Genomic DNA, 20,092 nt, shown 5'->3' with positions numbered 1-20,092 from the left:
TGGCCCCTTGACCTTCTAGTTGGTTCCCGTTCCATGCTGGTTGCTTAGTGAAAGTTATGAAATTTGTCACCAGTTACTACATGTACAAATGTACCGCAAACACGTCAAATGACACGAACTACACGTCCCTGAGAGAATTATCAATCTGCCGGTAACCGGTCATCAGCGTGGCCGTGGATCGATTTTCCGCCAGGTACAGAGGGCTCGCCGACCGATTTTGGTGGAACTTTCTGCTTCCGAAACTCCCTCTACCAGCTGTGGAAAAGTCTCCTGGAATTAAATTGCTGTTTTGCGTTTAAAGGTGATATTATCCTTTTCAATTTAGTAGCTTTTGAACCCGTTTGAGTGGGGATATGATCGGCATGTTGTTCATCCCATTTTGAAAAATTTCGAGTTCGTGACTTTCATTCATGTCATTCAGAGTCTTAAGAGTTCAGGCCTGGTGAACGGATAGGTAACCACTGACTACTGTGGTTCAGGCTCTGCTTTTTTTTAAAAGTAAGGTTTTTACAAACCTTATATTACAGATAGTGATCTGTTAAGTGTTATAGCTACAATGTAAGTTGGGGATTGTGTATCTGGGGACACTATTACTAGGCCCAATGTAATGATGGGCATTGGAGACCTTGTTGCAACATGCCTTGTGCTGGACCCTAGCATGCCCAGGTCAGTCGGCATATGTACATGTAGGAGGATTGGGGGGTGTCAGGTCAACTCGACCGTTTGCCAACTCGACTCGAGTCAACTCTACTCTTGACCAACTCGACTCTTGACCAACTCGACCGTGCAAATGATGCAACAGGGACAGGGCATTAGAAGAAACGCATTTTTCCTAGTTCTGGATCGCGCATGTAATTTGTTTTACTGTGCGTGTTGTGATCTGCACATGCGCACAGTGTGGTGACAGATTTTGGGGGTTTGTGCGTGTGTGCTTCTTCTCAAATTGGGAAAATTATTTTGGAGTATCTCATTGGCACAAGTTCATTTATTGATTGCATTTCAATTGATTTCGTGGGTTCATTGAGCCGAAATTAGCATCCATAAATTTCGCGATCCGGAACTGATCCGATCTTCATTTTTGCCCCTTTTAATATCTATTTTTCAAGGAAAGGGTTTGTCTAATAAACCCATGTATCAATTATGCGGTCGAGTTGCCTCGACTTTGAAGTCGAGTTGGTCAACGGACGAGCTGGTTCAACGGTGGAGTTGGTCGACGGTCAAGCTGGTCAGGAGTGGAGTTGACTCGAGTTGAGTTGGCAAACAGTCGAGTTGACCTACAACTGATTGGGGACCCCATGCCCGTTCTACACTAGACAGCAAAAGAAACTTGCCACTTGAAATTGGACGTCACCGATTGGACGTACTGTACTGCACACCATGATAGCGCATTGGGTGGACTTGAACATTGATGGATTATTGGTTGGACGTGTTCCTATATAGTTTTCTCATTATTTTCCTTATTGAATTGTAATGATGGTCCTAACCATGTACAATTACATGTATGTGTGATAAAGGCACCAGTGCGTGAACCAACACGTGTGCATGCTCTATTCGTTTGCATTATACATGTACTTTCTGGTTCAAAATGATGTCACACTCCAGCACCCTAGAATGGCACAACCATTCCACACAGTTTGTGTCCTTCCTGTCCAAGACTCAAGGGATCTGTGTAACTTGTACAAACGTGTACACGCATGTAGCCAGGATTGTACATTGATGCCAGCTGTTTTAGGGTTGATGTACACTATAGCATCAGCTACATTGTACAAGAATGAGCAGCAATAGCACATTTGCCAACCGTGTACACGTGGGTATTACCACAAATTAGGGGTCCAAAAGTGTGACATTTTGTGTCCCTGTTACATCTGACTTCTGTTATTTGACATGGAAATATCACTAGAATTGATTACAAACTATTACTATTTGTTTGGCGGATTATTTGCATTAACTCCTCACTCTTGGAAATTAGAAAATGTGTTCTGAACTTACAAATCATCTGTCGGATGTGACAGGGACACGAAAAAAAATGGACCACTAATTTCTAGAATTACCCATGTATAAAATGTAGACGTTCGAAATTTGAAAAGGAGGAAAGTTCTATGTTTCAGTTTTTGCCTAACCTTTTGTGTCAAAATTTCCAAAATCGCCTAAAATGCAGCAAAATTTGTGCGGGCTGGCAAGCTTGATTTTCACCCCTATAGTTGCTGCTGATGATTTAGAATGTCTGCCAGGGCCAGCCAGCGTAGCTACTGTATGATTATCCCTGCATGTAGCCATCATAGGCTGACAAAAAAGGAAAACATTCATGTGTAATGTGCACACTCTCGGGGGACCAAATTCCATTTTGGACTAAATGACATGTACATGTGCTCGTCACTTGCTTTACTTGTCTGTTGTTGCCTTGAAGAAAAGAAAATGAAACCAATAGTCTAAACAGTCGCTTTGACCTTGTTACTACTGTAGGTTTGATAAACATTTCTGATCATTGTGTGCTTGACTTCATTGGACTGTACTTGAGGTTTGGGTAAATACGGTAAGACTGTCAATGCCCAAATAATTCAAGTCCAGGGTGGAAATGCCATTTCAACCCAGTTATTTTCTGTTTCTATACAGGAGAACAGCCAATACTGAGGCACCATGTTTCGCCTACTGCGGACTGTCAACCATGTGGACGTTGCCACAACTTCCCGGATTCACAAGCTGGTCACCACCCGCTCTAGGGGACTCAAAACATCCCTCTTCCGCAGTGCTGAAGCAAAGGACCCACCCCCTGCACCCAAAGGGACCCCCTACAGCGAGTTGCGGATTGGTGTCCCAAAGGAGTCCTTCCCGAATGAGAGGCGTGTAGCCTTGTCACCTGCCGCTGTGCAGGCTCTTACAAAGGGGGACGGCTTCAAAGTGGTTGTGGAAGATGGAGCTGGACTCTCGGCCAACTTCCTCAACAAAGACTATGAAGAGGCGGGGGCCACCATCCAAGGGAGGAATGAGGCATTTGCCTCGGACATTGTGCTGAAGGTCCGGGCCCCAGCCATGGAAGAGGTGGACCTTCTTGCCGAGCGGAAGAATCTCTTCAGCTTCCTGTACCCGGCCCAGAACAAGGAGCTCCTGGACAAACTGGCTGCCCGGAATTCCACAGTGTTCGCCATGGACTGTGTGCCCCGCATCAGCAGAGCCCAGGTCTTTGATGCACTAAGCTCCATGGCCAACATTGCCGGCTACAAGGCCGTGGTTGAGGCTGCCAACAACTTTGGCAGGTTCTTCACCGGCCAGATCACGGCCGCAGGGAAAGTACCGCCAGCCAAGGTGCTGGTCATCGGGGGGGGTGTAGCTGGTCTGGCCGCCATGGGGACAGCGAAGAGCATGGGGGCAATTGTCAGAGGCTTTGATACCCGTGCAGCTGTCAAAGAACAAGTACAGTCCCTTGGTAAGTACAGGTGAGGCGTACCTCATGTAAAAGTAGTGGTAATGGTGCCCAGTTGACCATCATCTCTGAATTTGTTCGTGTTCATACTTACAGGAGGAAAAATGTACACATCAAATAGAGGTTTTAAAACCTACTGGTAACCCCGAAACATTTCGTACTGAATGCTGATGCCTTGATCTTTTGTAATCAGGAAATGATCTCAAAATTCATTTTACAACCTCATTTCTATGAAAACTGAATTTTTGTTTGTCCAAAAGGAAACTCAAATATTTTGAATTGATTGAAACAACGTACAGCTTCAAAAATTAGAATGTAGTCAGAATTATCTCTTAAAATAAATGAACGTGTTATTGACTAAATGGGTATCCCCTTTAAGGAATAAGTTTTTTTTTTTTTTTTTTTTTTGTTAATCGTGCCATGTTTTCAGGAAAATTTTTTAGTACATGTACAAATTATCTGAAGTGTCATTGAATGCATTGACCATCAGGTGCGGAGTTCTTGGAGCTGGACTTCGAAGAATCTGGCGAGGGTGTTGGGGGCTATGCCAAGGAGATGTCGCCCGAGTTCATCGCCGCAGAGATGGCCCTCTTCGCTAAGCAATGTAAAGAGGTTGACATAGTTATCACTACTGCCCTGATCCCAGGCAAGAAGGCGCCCGTGCTCATCACCAAGGAGATGATTGAGTCAATGAAGGAAGGCTCCGTTGTGGTGGATCTGGCATCCGAGGCAGGTGGCAACATTGAGACCACCAAGCCAGGGGAGCTGTACAAGTACAAAGGGGTCACTCATGTAGGCTACACAGATCTACCCAGTAGGCTACCCACCCAGTCCAGCACTTTATATGCTAATAATATCAGTAAATTGTTGATGTCCATGGGGGAGAAGAAGCACTTTGATATCGACCTGGAGGATGAGGTGGTGAGGGGCTCCATTATTCTGCACGAGGGCCAGATGATGTGGCCCCCTCCAGCCCCAAAAGAAGTCCCAACCCAGCCTGCACCAGTCGCTCAAGCCGCTGCCAAGAAAGAGCTGGCAGAGGTTCCAGTTAATCCCTTCACTGAGACTCTGAAGAGCTCCCTGATGTACACTCTGGGGCTGAGTGCACTGCATGGCATAGGGGTGCTGTCGCCCGGCGCCGCCTTCAACACCATGCTGACCACATTCAGTCTGGCTGGTATCGTTGGCTACCACACTGTCTGGGGTGTGACACCAGCGTTGCACTCTCCTCTGATGTCAGTCACCAACGCCATCTCTGGCATCACTGCAGTTGGCGGGCTATTGTGTATGAGTGGGGGTTACTTGCCAGACTCCTTCCCTGGCACTCTGGCAGCCGTGGCTGCTTTCATTTCCTCCATCAACATCTTTGGCGGCTTCCTCGTCACCCAGAGGATGTTAGATATGTTCCGTCGCCCTGGTGACCCGCCAGAGTACAACTACCTCTACGCCATCCCAACTGTGGCTGCCATCGGCACATACCTGGCGGGTCACCTCTCCGGATATGACATACAGAACATTGGCTACCTTGCTGGCTCCCTGTGCTGCGTCGGGGCACTGAGTGGCCTGGCCTCTCAGACAACTTGCCGTGTCGGCAACGCCCTGGGTATCGCTGGCGTGTCTACTGGTATGGTCGCAACATTGGCTGCGTTGAAGGCCTCCCCAGAGCTGTACACGCAGATGGCGGCATGCATTGGTGTAGGGGGCGTGATTGGGTCCATCATTGCCAAGCGCATGGCCATCACGGATCTGCCTCAGCTGGTTGCCGCTTTCCATAGCTTTGTCGGTTTGGCAGCCGTCTTGACCTGCATTGCCACGTACATGGATGAGGCAGCCCACTTTGCCCTTGACCCCTCCACAGCTGCCATGACCAAGCTGTTCTTGTTCTTGGGCACGTACATTGGTGGAGTGACCTTCACTGGTTCCCTGGTTGCGTACGGCAAGCTGCAAGGTATTCTGAAGTCTGATCCCCTCCTCTTGCCTGGGCGTAATGCCCTAAATGCCGGCATGCTGCTGGCTAATGTTGGAGCCCTGGGTTACTACCTCACCAACCCAGGTTACGCAGCTGATCTCAGCTGTCTGACGGCTACCAGTGTTCTCTCCTCGATCATGGGTGTGACCCTGACAGCGGCCATTGGAGGGGCAGATATGCCTGTGGTCATCACTGTCCTCAACAGCTACAGTGGCTGGGCGCTGTGCGCAGAAGGCTTCATGCTGAACAACAACCTCATGACCGTGGTGGGTGCTCTGATTGGCTCGTCTGGTGCCATCCTCTCCTACATCATGTGCAAGGCCATGAATCGATCCCTGCCCAATGTCATCTTCGGGGGCTACGGCACCGTGTCCACTGGTGGGGGCAAGCCCATGGAAATCACAGGCACCCACACAGAAATCAATGATGACACCGCCGTGGACATGATTGTCAATTCAAACAACATCATCATCACACCGGGCTACGGTCTCTGTGTGGCCAAGGCCCAGTACCCCATCGCCGAATTGGTGGACCTGCTCCGCAAGAAGGGCAAGAACGTCCGCTTTGGCATCCACCCAGTGGCTGGCCGCATGCCTGGCCAACTGAACGTGCTTCTGGCTGAGGCGGGCGTACCCTATGACGTGGTCCTGGAGATGGATGAGATCAACGATGACTTCCCTGAGACCGACCTCGTCCTCGTCATCGGTGCCAACGATACTGTCAATTCGGCAGCTGAGGAGGATCCCAACTCCATCATCGCAGGAATGCCTGTCCTGAGGGTCTGGTCCTCGTCAAATGTCATTGTCATGAAGCGCACCCTTGGTGTTGGTTATGCGGCAGTTGACAACCCCATCTTCTATAAGGAAAACACATCCATGTTGCTGGGTGATGCCAAGAAAAGTTGTGATGCACTGCTGAGCAAGGTTATAGCATACTATGGCACTAATTGATTAGCTAGCAATTTGAAACAAAATGCTTATCCATTTAGAATTAATCATGTTCAGAGTGAACTTTACGACAAGTACCTTTGATAGAAATTTACCAGATGAAGTGCCATTTTGGCCTAAACTATTAAGACCAAAGCAGTTTAAAGCTTCATATTTTTAATGATAACAGTTCATGTTATGCAAGATTTTGTTTCTGCATGTAGTACATGTACATGTAATTCCCTTAAACCTGTGCATTCAAAAGAGCTTCACTCAAAATGCTCTCACTTTGACGGAGTCCTAGCCATTTCGTCAGAATTTACCCCTTTGGGGCTAATTTCATGGAGCCACTAAACAGCCATGCATTTGCTAAACACAGCAAAGACCTTTCAAGATGTATTTGTGTGTTGGGGAGATGTTAATTTATTTAATGGGGTTTGCCCTTACCCACCCGTGTAAGCTGGTGACTTTTTTCACAAGCTCTCGGACAAGCACTGAGCATACAGTGTTTATTAATAATATGCATGTTGGGTAAGGGCAAACCCCGTTATATATATTAGAAAAGACCTGATTAGCATAATCTTCATGTAAGTAAAAACCAGCATACTGACTTAATTTAAGCTGTATGTGCATTGGGCTTGCGAATAATTCTGTGCTGATATATTTGTTTTATACTCGGTAGCTTTGCTGCTCAGTGAAGTTAAATGCCAAGGAGCTCGATGAAGTTGTGGGGGGGTTGAAAAACTTCTGGCAAAGGTAAAAGGGAAAGAGTGGTTGGAAGGGATAATGTCTTCATGAGCCCAGCTGACAATTAATCGCAGAGACCACCACTTTAAAGCCACTGGCCTAGCCGTGAGATCTGAAGCGCAGGATTTGCTTTTTTGTAATTATGGGTAGCCCAAGATTTGACCCCGCGTTATTCAGTACGATGAGCTGTGGAAGCAGGTGTGTAATGATATTCAAGCCAGTTATCTCCCATCGACAATACTGTTAGAATTTTTCTCATGTCCAAGGCACTTTGTAATTTACCATTTCGGCTTTGTTCTTGGGGATTCACAGAGTTGTGTTTTGTTAGCCAGTCAGTGATGTGCAGGAGAAGAAATGATGATCCACTTCCAGTCGACATCGTGAATCCAATTCAGAAACTTGAATTAAAAGTTTGTGTGTTTTTTTGTCTATTTTCCTCCTTTCTGTGCACTTTTTTTTGGTTTAAATTCACACTTTAAATTGTTTGAAATTCTTGAGAGTATAAAGAATATTAAGAATATTAAAAGTAATAATAAATATTAAGAATGAAGATTCATTCAGTTGATTCGCCATGAAATTGTTTGAACTCAGATTCATAGTTTTTCATACATTATTGTATCAGTCAGTGTTGATTGATGCTGTTGCTTTTAATCAGTGTTCTTCTAAAATCCTTTTCTGCAGGGGGGGTTCAACACCATGATTTTTATGATTTTTATGGTTTATTTGTCTTGTTTGAATATGTTAACATGTAGTTGATTGACTACTGTTTATATTTATCTTTTTCGGTTTAATTTTGAAGACATTTGACTAGTTTGGTTAAGTTCATTTGAATGACAACTGTTAATTTTTGTCATTTTTGTAAGCGATTCATATGTGCTTACTGAAGAAAGCCTTTCCTCTTCTCTTTAATAACCAATGATCTGTAATCATAAATGCAATTAGCATCTGGGTGCATCATGTTTTGTACCCGTTTACTTGTTATTGATCAACGAAACCTATAGAAAATACTTGTGGAATCTTAGTTAAAACAGGCACTGTCACAAGTTGAAAACTTACGGTCACAATTGCAAATTTATTTGTGAATATATTTTGCAGGATTTTTTCGTGGGGCTTTATATTTCTTCTGATTTTATTCTCATCTTTTTGTGGAGTTTCCGTCATGATCTGAGAAAAAAATTCATGCATAATGACATCAACACAGTAATTCTGATGTAAATTGTGTATTCAGACGAGCAATGCTGCAAAAATTTTCATTGTCAGTATTTTCAGTATGCACACAAGACTGTTATTAGAAATAACTTGGTATTTCATTGGTAACTTAAGAGCACACTGTATGGATGTCCACTACTGGAGAACCTTAATTTGACACATAAACTCACCGGACTTTCACTCATGGAATTGGCGCATGCTAAAAGCTGTCAATGGACATAAATATCTTTGCTCGGGATATGGAGGTTGCTGTGGTTTGTTTTTAACTCTGAATAAATGTAACCCAGTAACAAATTGTGTCTCTGTGTTTGGGCATTAATCTCGTGGTCATGTTCACCTACTGTCCCTCAAGAACAAGAACTAATGATGAAGAAGATTAGGATCAAACTTGTTAAAAATTGGAGGAAAATTAACCATTAAAAAATTTGACTAGTTTTGAAGCTTTTTTTCAAGCTGACTGCGGCATGGCTTTTGATTTTTTATTTCTAGTTAATTTGGTGATGGCTTTCAGATGTGGCGAGAAAATGCATGGTTTAACCCGGAACATAAGGCCTTGAGGTATCCCTACACGTGGGCTACCTGGTATTAAAGGTTGCAATGTGATGGATTTTGGGAACAGATGTTGGTGAAAACACTTTTTTGTAACTTCATGGCAAACTCTCTAATTTCATTGCACAATTTTGTAGTATGTGAGACATGAACTCCCTCACTAAGTTGCAACATCTTCAAAAATTTTCCAGATGTGTGTGATCGAGAGTGTTTGCGTGATGCCCGTAACTCAAATTTAAAACTTCTTTATTTTTCCGCTACGCATGGTACTGCATAGGGAAGTATGTGTAACATACATGTGCCCTATGTGTTTCCAGAACCGATCAAAACAATGGCTGCGACAGGAAATCTCAGCTGAATTGTTAAGTCGGCAATATGCCGTCTTCTGACACATTCCGCTATTAAGCAGTTGCGTCTGAAGAGACAGCTGGCTAGTTACAGCATGGAGGTGTTAACAGCCACGTGTGTCATCCCAGCCTGTCGTAACCTGTGCACAAAAATTATATAAGCCGCTTCCGAATCTTGTCTTTCGGGCTACAACACGTGTAAATGTACAGTGCAAAGTCAAGTAGGCGTGGGTCTTCATTCCGCCACTTTTCGCGTTCCGGTTGTGATGAACAGCGCCCTCATTCGATCAGCCCAGTTAACCAAAACACCAGTGATCATCATCCATGTCATCATGGCGGACGTTTCAAGTCTTGAGAAAGAAAAGAAAAAAACAGCGTTTGGTTTCAAGAAAAGAGGTCGCCTAGCGCAGTCAAGGAAGAGAAAGACAAGTGACAGTGATGAAGGTGAAAGTGAACATACAGTTACAAAGTGTTGGGTCTTTAAAGTTTGATACAAATGGTCGTGATTCTCTAGGTCAGAGTCAGGTCATGCAGGTAGCCTAGCTCGGCCAACCAGGGCCAGGGGGCTTCCTGATCCGGTCATGCTATTTAGCGTCAACAAGCGTCAACACATACAACCAGCGTCAACAAAGCATCAACATCTTGAAAATACCCCCTGAGGGTTTAAAAGTAATTTCATCTAAATTGAAAAACTCTAAAAATGTCTAAGACCTGCCAGTGCCACTGTGTAAAAGAAACCCTGAATTCACTTCCAGATTCACACAGAAACACGGAACTTTTTCGCGATGTATGGCGGCCGCCATCTTTCATTACTTGTATCAAAATGCTTGCAATTTAGTTGACACTTTATTGGCGCTCGTTGACGCTTGTTGACGCTAATTAGCATGACCCCCCTATCTGACCGTACAACGTTATGGAGGGAGTCCAGGGTATTAAAGGGTGCAAAATCGGGCGAAAAATTTTATAACTAAAGTTTCCAACACTTCTACCTTTTCCAAGGAGCCAATTTCACGTCTGTAACTCCTATGCATCCTTATCTCCACAGCTGGTTTGATAGGAAATTTGACACATCACAATCAACATGACCAAAGACAAAAACAGGAAAATAAAGTTGGACCTAATGTTATTTCTTGCCATCGTTGTGGACTGTTTTCAGCTGTTCTCAAGTGCAGCAGTTTGTACGACATGTTCTGACTGGAACCAGCAAAACTGAAGTGTAACCAAATCCACTCGTTTCGAAAACGCTCACATTAAAGCACGTACCACGCAATGTGGTTCTCAGCCTTGAGTACCATTGATCTCCATGCCGACACAACATCGGGCCGGGGGCAAGGCTGTGGCTTGCGTTGGTAACGGTTGGTTACCAGCATGCAAGCTGAGTCTCCTATGGTCAGTACGGGAAAGCTAAAATTCATAATTTGTACAAATCCTGGCCTTTTTTTAGCATGTACCGGTTCTACATGTATGTGTTAACAGGTGAACTTAAAATAAACTGACAAAAGGTGTCCACAAAATTCGATAGAAGTTAAGGGACTCCCAGCAGTTCGGTGTCCAGCAAGGCTTTGGCACATTTTTCTATTCTAGCAATTTACTCATATCTGTTGATTTGTCCCATTTTTGAAGTTTTAAAAGAAAAATACATTGTTTCTTAGAGATGGAGAACTTTTCCTGAACGCGCTGGCACAGACAAGTGTTTTCTTTAATAAACGAGACTTATATGAGAGTCAATAACGGTGATGATCAATCATGATCTCTTGGGCATGAATTTAAAAACGAAAAATCATCTATTTTTAGATTATTGAGTATTTTGAAATTGCACACTGTTTAGGATCCTTTGTCCGATAACCAGACACAGCTCCAGCATGACCATAAATGTCAACCTCCCAAGCCAAGGAATTTTAAGCTCACTTACGTAACTGTTTGGCGACATTTCTTCACTGGTGAAAAACATTGACAAGAATATCGGAAGGCACTTATGATTACAGAGGACCCCAACAACTACATAGTACACATGAATTAGAGTTTCCAACTGTTGAAGTAGGCCTATGTGAGGCTGAGGATTTTAAGAGAGCGTCTCCCCGAACCCCTCCCCAAAACACGTAAGATTATGAATTAGATTTTTTAGAACTTCGTCACAGTCTAGCTATCTGTCCATTGCTCTAAAATGTAACTCGTCACTGCCAATGACCATTTCAGTCTGCTTATTGTATGTTTAGTTTACGAATAAAAAGGAAAGGCTGATCAACAGCACGATTTGTGTGTGATCTCTACTTACTGCACGTGCGCGCCAATACGCCTCTGCACACTGTGTTCCCTTGCCTGTTCTTCATGATCATCATGCCAGCAATGCAATCGTCTGTTTTTATTCCTCAATTATCAAGATAGGTAACTCTTTCATTTTAATAAAAATCAGATCTTTACAAGATTGTGTATTTATACATCTTCAGTCAATAAAAATCTACGAACAAATTAAACATGTTAAACACTTCAAGGAAAGATCGTTTATGAATTTATTCCCACACAGAAACCCTGCCTAAAGCCTGCTACAATAAACGAGGTTATTCTTATAAAATAGCAGGTTGTGTCGCAAATTTATGTTTATAAACCAAACCAATGGGGGGTTAATTGGTCAGTTTGAAGCCCCTGATCCAACAAAAACGGGACTGCAATTTTGATATCGGTTCGACGGCAGGCGGGTTAAAGCCGGGTACCAGTCATGGCCTCCATGTAGCAGGCATGCAACAGACCTTCACTACAAATCGCACACACGTAGTGCGTGCACGTAGCTCGGATTCCTGTACATGCGTGCACTTTACAACTCAAGAACGGATGAATTACGTCTACAAATGTAATGTTATCTCTCACTTATTTTCCTCAATTTTGCAGTCCATGGTTCGTTCTGAAATTCCTAAACCCCCGGACGGATAGATAAGGCCACAAAGAACTTGTAAATATGAAAAATTAGTTCCTTCAACAAGGTAAACCAAGAATAAACTAGAACCCACTTTGTGGTCGTTTTGTACACAACTTTTATACCCTGGACGTCAGTCGTAATGAAATGAAGACAACGTCTAACCTGGGCTAGCAGGTAGCCTAGCTGTACCTAGGTCCAGAACTGTTAGGTTTATACAAACCTTACAGGTGGTAACGAAATATCATCATATCCTACATGGTGCTACTTCAGTTTGTGTGAAATTTCTATGCCGTTACACCGTGGTCAGGTGGATGTTGCATGGTGTGGGTAAGGGAAATGATGGTAAATTTCACCCTTATTATGGTATAATGAAAATGAACCCCCATCCCATACCGAACCGTATCCCGGGAGACCTCATGAAATTATGGGGGAAAATCAGTGTAGGGGCAGAGAAATTCTATGCAAACCGAAGTACATTGTAACACCATGTCGGATATGCACTGTGTACATTGCTGTCTTGTATAAACCTTACTGTTCTGGACGTAGGGGCAAACTTGCCTTTACTTTGTACAGGGATTTGTGTGTTCTCCCTCATTGTTTGCAGCCACTTGATGAAAATAACTGAAAACTTTGCTGTAGAGTGTGGGAGATATTCATATTGCATAAACAGTGAAATTTCAGGCTTAGGCCTATTAGTGTTTACAAAGGTTAAGACGTGAAAGAGTTCAATAGGCCTAATTCAGATTTTCCCCATTCTCGCGGTCGGGATGACATCGCTAAGTGTTGATTCTTCTCTCTGATCGGCCAATGGGTGGCTTTTCCATATTTCACAATCAAAATTCCAGTGGGCAAAAGGAGTGTTGTGGTCAGTGGGGAAAATCTAAATTAATGACTAAATTCTTAAAGGTTAACAGAAATTGAAAGCATTTAGTTCATACGAAGTATTTCAAAATAACAATAAATATGTAACCATTTCAAAAACAACATAAATCCAATGTTTACCCCAAAATGAATAAAAAGATCCTGCGTTTCCCCGCCCACAAAAAATCCCCTTTTGGCCATTCGCGCTCCCAGTCTGATTTGATTACGTCATCGCCAGAACGCCTACAGTGTACATTTCATGATTGCACACAGTACATGCAGTATCGCACGCTTGCAATAGACCACGTTGTGTTCGATGTAGCTTGGCCCACAGGCCAACACTGTCTTGGTTCAAGGTAGAAATTAATAGACACATACCTATCATGCATTTCTTGAACCGACATCAAACATAACATAGTCTATCCTGTCTATTACAAGGGGACTTTATGGTCAATTTCACAAAACGAGAATACACTTTGTGAAATTGTGTGTTATCGTTATTTTGAACAGGGAGTGGTGAAGAGAGTGGCAGTGCTGTTGTGAAGAAAGAGAGAAAGCCAGAGTTAAGCAACCCCCTCAAACAGAAGGTGAGAAACAAATAGACTGTACCGTTGGGAATTCTAATGCTGTTACCATTTCAGGTTTACATGTATATCCTGTGTTCAGCGTTACAACAAAGCTCTTTAGTGATACCAAGAAAGTCAGTGTGTCAGCCAAAATATTTTATCTCCAATTTTTTATATTCAGCAATAATTATGCACAACCTTCTTTTCACTGATGGTTTAGGTTTGTTAGTTTTTTGACTCAGAATTTAATCAGTATTAGGCCCACCCCTGCGCCCCTGGTCGATGTTCAGTTTTCTTGAAACAGCTTCAGGTCTTAGGGAAGTACAGGTACATTGCTCTGTGCTGCCATTTCAAGCACAGTAAACTTGCACAGAAACCCGTTACTCTTTGATTGAGAAAATGCAAGGTTTCGTAAAGTGGCTTGCCAAGGGGCATGCAAACCACAACCCAGTAGCTGGACTGGAAGCACAGTCTGTAGCGTCCACCTTGGGATCCTTCAGTCTGACCCAAGTGGTGAAAGGTCAAAGTGCTTGATGGTAAAAGCAACTTCACAAATCTTCATTTCATCCCTCCAATGCAGACGCATAAATCAAATGAAAGTGACTTGATATGCCTGTGTAGTGTAGCAGGAAAATTGGATTACATTTTTTATGATTGACCTGCTGCTGTTTCCGAGTGAGCCACACCCCTTGGACAACCCTGTGAAGTTTTGCCATTGAGCTTGTTTGGCTCAGATTTTGTATGTTCCACGGCCATTTTCTTCATTATGTAATTTGGAATATTTCACAAGCTGCATTAACGCGACTCTACCACAATAGGTAAATTCCTGTGGCTTTTCTACATGTAAAATGGAGGGAATAACCTTGATTTTGATTCTGCTTTCCCCAGACGAAGAGGTTACAGGAACGACAACAAGTCAACTATAGCAGCGACAGCGATGATGCAGCTACCACAGATAAAGACTTCAGAGTGTCGTACCAGTCCACCAGAACAGCTGTAAGATTTTTTTGAGGGGGCATAAAATATTTCACAAGTTGCCATATTTTATCTGTCTTTGTGTGGCAGGAACCTTTTGTGTGCATATACCCTAGTCTGTAGGTTTTCCTTCAGCTCAGCTACTTCAAGTCACCTCAAACCCAGCATTTGATTCTGTTTCGTGTTTTACTTGTGTTCTAAGTGCAGAAATGTGACACGGCATAGCATTCGATTCTGGTGCTCTAGGGAAGGTGAACATTATTGTTGCATTCTTTCTTACCTTACCTTTCTATTTGGGTCTTGGGAGACATACGCCTTTTGGCGACAGTTTATTTTTAAACTTTAATGGTCTCCTGGGCGGCCTGCTGTGTCTTGTGATTGTATTGTTGTAGGTTTAATTGCCCGAATAAATATTATTATTAACATGCTTGGATGGTGAGGGTTTGTACATGGATTTTATTCTCGGATGTGCTTTGTGCTTTCATTGGTGGACAAGAAAAAATCACATTTTCCAAGGTTTATGACAGTGAGTTAGGTTAGCCATGTCAGCACAAAGCGAAAGTCTTAAAAACAAAATTGCACTCGTCTTCTGTCTGTTTCCTGCAGCTGTTCTGTTGAATGTTGAAAAGGGAACTTAGTTGTCGCTGTCATTGGTGTTATTTTGCCAGAAACCAGAAGGGCCTGAAGATATGGGAGCGACTGCAACCATTGAAATTGACACAGATAACACTAAAGATGCCAGAGCCATCTTTGAAAAGAAGCAGCAGATCAGTGAGGTAAGTCTTATCTCTTCTCTTCTTATTTATTAATTGTTTATATCACCAGGGTTAAGCAGTCATAGTTACAAACTCTTCTACCTGGGGGCTTTTAGGGGAGAAGACATTGACGAAATTAACCTTGTCAGAGGTGGAAGGGGAACCCTCAACCAATAATTCAAGGGCAACTCTGTATCAGGTGGGGACTGTAAACCCAATCCCCAGATGGGCCTGGGTTGGATTCGAACCACGGGTAGTCGAGGACAGCCCAACTACATCAACTTGACTCCCCTCAAATTGCAAGAAGAAGAAGGTGGCGGTTCTTGATTCTGAGTGCCTGAAGTGCTGTTAAGACTTGTGCTTGGCAGTATTTAATGCCCAATGGTCGATACATTGTGATCTTTCCCGTGCATTCAGGAACTGAAGGGTAAAGAAGACGACAAGATTTATCGTGGTATCAACAATTACCACACGTACATTGAGAAGAAAGACACTGCTCTGGGCAATGCTGCCAGTGGCCATGTCAGGTAGGCTGTCAGTTATGAAACTGGATGATACAAGCAAGTTTCTTGCTTGTTGAGATATAAGTTAACTTCTGTATAAATGCAATTGTTCTGAATTAAGTTGGACATTGTTTTACCCTTATCGAAATCAGAATTTAGTTTTTCGTTCAAGTCCCTCCAATTTCTGGTGCCACATTTGTATGAAACCTAAGTGTAGTTTTGTATTTCTGTATTCTGATAAATGATCAAAACAGACTTGACTATAAGTGATGCATGCCGTAATTTCACTTTCCCTTTGGGAATGCCAAGTCAGCAAAGGTTGACAACTTCAGTTATGACAATGATACATGTAACTGTGGGGATTGAGAGAGGGTCTTCAACATCTGGTATGCTTGTAAAAATATTTGTTCTTGTTAGGAACACTGTCCCACACTCTTGACCAAAATGATTCTGTGTGTGATTGGTTGCCCGTGCGTATCCACACTAATCCGGGCACAGCCGGGAATATGTTAGTAACACTGTCTGTTAACAAGAGATCTGCTCGAAATCCCGATTGGCACAGGAAGGGGCCCATGAGAGCTCCCGCCAACCTGCGGGCCACCACACGGTGGGACTATGCCCCAGACATCTGCAAGGACTACAAGGAGACCGGTTTCTGCGGGTTCGGCGACAGCTGCAAGTTCATGCACGACCGGTCAGACTACAAGTTTGGCTGGCAGCTAGAGAGGGAATGGGAAGAGGGAAAATTTGACAAAGAGGAAGGTAGGTGGCATATTGTGGGAATATCTTGGATTTAAGCTCTGAACGTATCAATGACCCCGCTAACTGCCACGAAGTGAAGCTTGTGTGCACGCCTCGTGTGATTTACAGTTCCTGTAACGTTTGTTTCCACGAACCGACACTGCCACTCCCGCACCGTAGTTATGGGGACATACACTCAGTATTTCACCTGTTTTCTTGGGACCAGAAACTTTATGGGGACAAAGAAAACGTCCCCACAACTCGGTCCAAATTTACCTAACAAAAAAACTTGTCCCCTCAAAGGCAACAATGCGTCCCCTTAATGCAGTGAATGCCTACCCACAAGTGCCTACATGCGCACTCAGAGTACTTTTGTTTTCATGAGCCATAACTTTCTTGATTACCCAGGTTACAAAGGGTTGTAGTCAAATATTACTTTTTTCCACAAGTATACCGATAGTGAATCTGTGTTAAACCTTTTATGGCATTTTTATTGGAGTATTATATATTTACAAAATGGTTATATGTTCGTCTGCAAACTAAATCTTTAGCTCTTACAAGTGCACAGTTTTCACAAAGTGTACCTAAAAAGCACTTGTATGGTGTTAGTTTGTGAAGATGATGACGACATTGTGCAATTCTGATACTAGCTAAGGATTTATCAGGGAATAAATATGTGCTTGGTTGGTCTTGACCGCTCAGCCCAGGCACATGTTTATTCCCATTCATAAATACCTGTTAAGTTCCAAAGTCAAAGCAAGTTTGAAAAATGTTTCCAACGATTTGGTCCTACAGTTTCAATATTTTCCTCAAACTCCCCCCTGGCCATGTTATGGTGTGTTCCTGTCACAAGTAGTCCTAAGTGGAGATTGGCTTATGCGTGATGTGTACTGCATGAGGTGGTACACAGCCAGCCAGTACTTCATCAACTGTTTAATACCCTCCATGTGACGGGCTTTCGACCAATAGTAATGGCTAAACTATCCTTGTTAGTTAATGGGAGTTTTTGGCAGGAGTAGCACAAGCTGTCCCTTTATTTCCACAGTGGTTTTACAATGCAGACTTACCCAAAGTTGTTAAATAATGCCATTTCTTATTGTCTAGATTTCAGTAAATACGAAATTGACAGTGACGAGGACGGGGACCTACCATTTAAATGCTTCATCTGCAGGCAGTCCTTTGAGAAACCAGTTGTAACAAAGTAAGAGTATGCCACAAGAGATACATTTTAGCAAATCGTCAATATTATAAAAATTTTCTAAGTTTCTTGTTCACGTGCATATTGTAGAAAAATTAGGCTTTGTTTAATACAAAGATGTTTTCCATTGCTTATCAACAGTGCCCTCACTTCCACATCTTTAAATACTTCTTTTAAAGAATGAATTGGCAAATACGTCAGTTTATTGAACTAATTTGATTATTTAACATGAAAATCCTAAGAAAGTTAATGAAGATAATAGAGCTAACTGCCCCCCTTCTGTCTATCGCCTCTTCCTTGCCAAGCCTTTTTTAAAAATCCCAAATAACGTGTTTCTCTGGTGAAACTGCTCCTTTATCAAGGAAGAATTTGTTCCTCAAAGAACCAATTCTGTGTGTGTTAATTTCCTTCTGGGCTTCTGGATAATGTTATCCTCTCCATCACAATCAACCAAGTGACTGTTTTTTTACAGTTTAGAGCCCCGTTTCCACATAAAGCTGAACCAACTTGCTGTGACTGTTCATAGAACTTGACATAGCTGCACTTTGACTGTTGGAGATCGATGAGTCGGGTGTCTACCAGTCACCTTCCTTTGTCCAGTGAATGAATGCGACTGGTCACAGTGCCAACCAGAGTTATGATCTGGCTGTTGGTGGCCGGCCTGTGTATAAAATGCAGCAAGAATAAGCCCGTGGCTGTTAAGACTGATGGGGGGTAAAAGACTAAAAGAAAAAACTGAAATACAAAGACTCGCTGTTTTGCAGGTGTAAATTCATTGTTTGAATAAAAGAACCTCCCACAATGGTTTCATTTCCAGGTCTAGTTGATCTGTCTTTAGCTTGCACATATCACCATGGCATTGAGTGGGAAATTACGTTCATTTTTTTCTCTCTAATTTTCCACAGATGCAAGCATTACTTCTGCGAGAAGTGTGCCCTGAAACACTACAAGAAGAGCAGGAGGTGTTTTGTCTGCAGCGCGCAGACGAATGGGATCTTCAACGTGGCGAGAGGTAAGCGTCCAGGGATATTGAGAAATCTGTCCACTGTGACTTTCGTAACCCCCAATAGGACAAGTGGCTTTTTAAGCGCTGTAATGAACACTTGAATTATCATGTATTCTGTTGATTTTTTCACTCCAATAGATTTGATCGCCAAACTGGAAAAGAACAAGGGCAAAGGACGAGACGATGGCCCAGAGGAGTCTGACGAGGAGGGATGACCCTTTTACTGTCATCACCAGACTTTGGAGCAATCTTTTTGGCAGTACTGGTGCTGTGATGCAGTTTAGCTGAGGAGGGTGTCATCTTTGCTACTTTCACCTAACTATATGCGTTGTGTGCCAGACTGCCCCTGCACTCTTACTCACCCATGTGACCTTTACTTATATCCACCACCAAGGGCGTCATTCTGTTTTGAAAAGTGGGGGAACATAAACACATAACCCTGATAAGAACAAATGTGAGCGTGAAGCCTTGAGTCGCATGGGGTCCAGGCGCTGCTCAAGGGCTCTGGAAAATTTTGGATCACAGATGCTTTGTGGTGTGATCCGAGACAATTTTTGGCTACTAATAATCACATTTTTTAACAAATGCTTTTGCAAGGTACACATTTTCATTTAGGTTTTGCAAAAAAGTGTGTGTGTGGGGGGGGGGACAATTGACACTATCCCCTCCCACTTGGAAAAGTGGCGGGGGGGACATGTCCCCCGTCTTCCACTGATTGACACCTATGTACAAGCAAGATTTGTTCCACATTGGTTTTTGCCCATTTTATGGACTGTGGGCCAGACGAAACAATGCCCACCCATAAAGTCCTATCTACAGTTTCTGGACGTGGTCAAAACGGAAGTAGTAGTGTAACTGGGGTGACATTTCTGAAAGGGCATACAGGGATGGAAACATTTTTTTGAGATGCAGTTACGCCACTGATCTGAGGTGTGTATGCCCGCTCATATAAACAACAGAAAGCTGACACCTCGCAACCTTTTTGGTTCACATTCATTGATGTAAAGATCTCAGTGGCAAAATTTAACCTGAGTAGGAATCTTTTGCAGAGTAATGCAATGGTCAAAGATTGACACAATTTGCCATTTCGTTTTGGGATTCCCTATTTAAATTCTCATACTTTATAACTGCTACAGATAGCTGTTAAAATGAATGTTATACATGCACATTGTATATTTATGTACTATTGTAAAGGTTACTGGAGGAGGGGAATTCTTAAAATTGAGTTGGAAGAAAAATTGTAAATTTGTAAAAGAAAATAACTCCACAAAGCTGAGAATCAACACTGTTGTAGCAATACAGCAATGTCATTTTTTTTAATTAAGTGAGTTTATCATTTGATATAAGAAAATCCATATGAATAAGAAAATAATAAAAGACCACTGAAAATAATCTTCATCAAAAT

The 20,092-nt window shown here is 42.9% G+C and overlaps 2 protein-coding genes across 2 annotated transcripts; both read left to right on the top strand.

Annotated features, from left to right (window-relative positions):
- The first annotated feature begins 130 nt into the window (after positions 1-130).
- On the top strand, positions 131-8,566 carry nnt (nicotinamide nucleotide transhydrogenase). Its single transcript, XM_022232822.2, has 3 exons — positions 131-301; positions 2,614-3,424; positions 3,912-8,566. The coding sequence occupies exons 2-3, from the start codon at positions 2,638-2,640 to the stop codon at positions 6,338-6,340; spliced, it is 3,216 nt and encodes a 1,071-aa protein (XP_022088514.1). The 5' UTR covers positions 131-301; positions 2,614-2,637; the 3' UTR covers positions 6,341-8,566.
- Positions 8,567-9,455: 889 nt separating this feature from the next.
- LOC110978076 (E3 ubiquitin-protein ligase RNF113A-like) lies at positions 9,456-20,091 on the top strand. The gene is made up of 9 exons (XM_087139563.1): positions 9,456-9,612; positions 13,454-13,530; positions 14,398-14,505; positions 15,153-15,260; positions 15,657-15,766; positions 16,305-16,504; positions 17,588-17,684; positions 18,587-18,693; positions 18,826-20,091. The coding sequence occupies exons 1-9, from the start codon at positions 9,501-9,503 to the stop codon at positions 18,900-18,902; spliced, it is 996 nt and encodes a 331-aa protein (XP_086995689.1). The 5' UTR covers positions 9,456-9,500; the 3' UTR covers positions 18,903-20,091.
- The last annotated feature ends 1 nt before the right edge of the window (position 20,092 follows it).

This window comes from Acanthaster planci, linkage group LG08 (assembly GCF_054643075.1).
Source record: "Acanthaster planci isolate LZ-2023a linkage group LG08, COTS_SCS, whole genome shotgun sequence".
Lineage (NCBI taxonomy): Eukaryota > Metazoa > Echinodermata > Asteroidea > Valvatida > Acanthasteridae > Acanthaster > Acanthaster planci.
This window is presented reverse-complemented; position numbering and strand designations above follow the sequence as displayed.

Excerpts from the sequence above, each read along its gene's own strand:
- LOC110978076 (XM_087139563.1), top strand. The coding sequence starts at position 9,501 with ATGGCGGACGTTTCAAGTCTTGAGAAAGAAAAGAAAAAAACAGCGTTT. Across the intron at positions 14,506-15,152 it reads ACCAGTCCACCAGAACAGCT|AAACCAGAAGGGCCTGAAGA; the intron begins GTAAGATTTTTT and ends TTATTTTGCCAG. Across the intron at positions 16,505-17,587 it reads AAAATTTGACAAAGAGGAAG|ATTTCAGTAAATACGAAATT; the intron begins GTAGGTGGCATA and ends CTTATTGTCTAG.
- nnt (XM_022232822.2), top strand. The coding sequence starts at position 2,638 with ATGTTTCGCCTACTGCGGACTGTCAACCATGTGGACGTTGCCACAACT. Across the intron at positions 3,425-3,911 it reads AGAACAAGTACAGTCCCTTG|GTGCGGAGTTCTTGGAGCTG; the intron begins GTAAGTACAGGT and ends ATTGACCATCAG.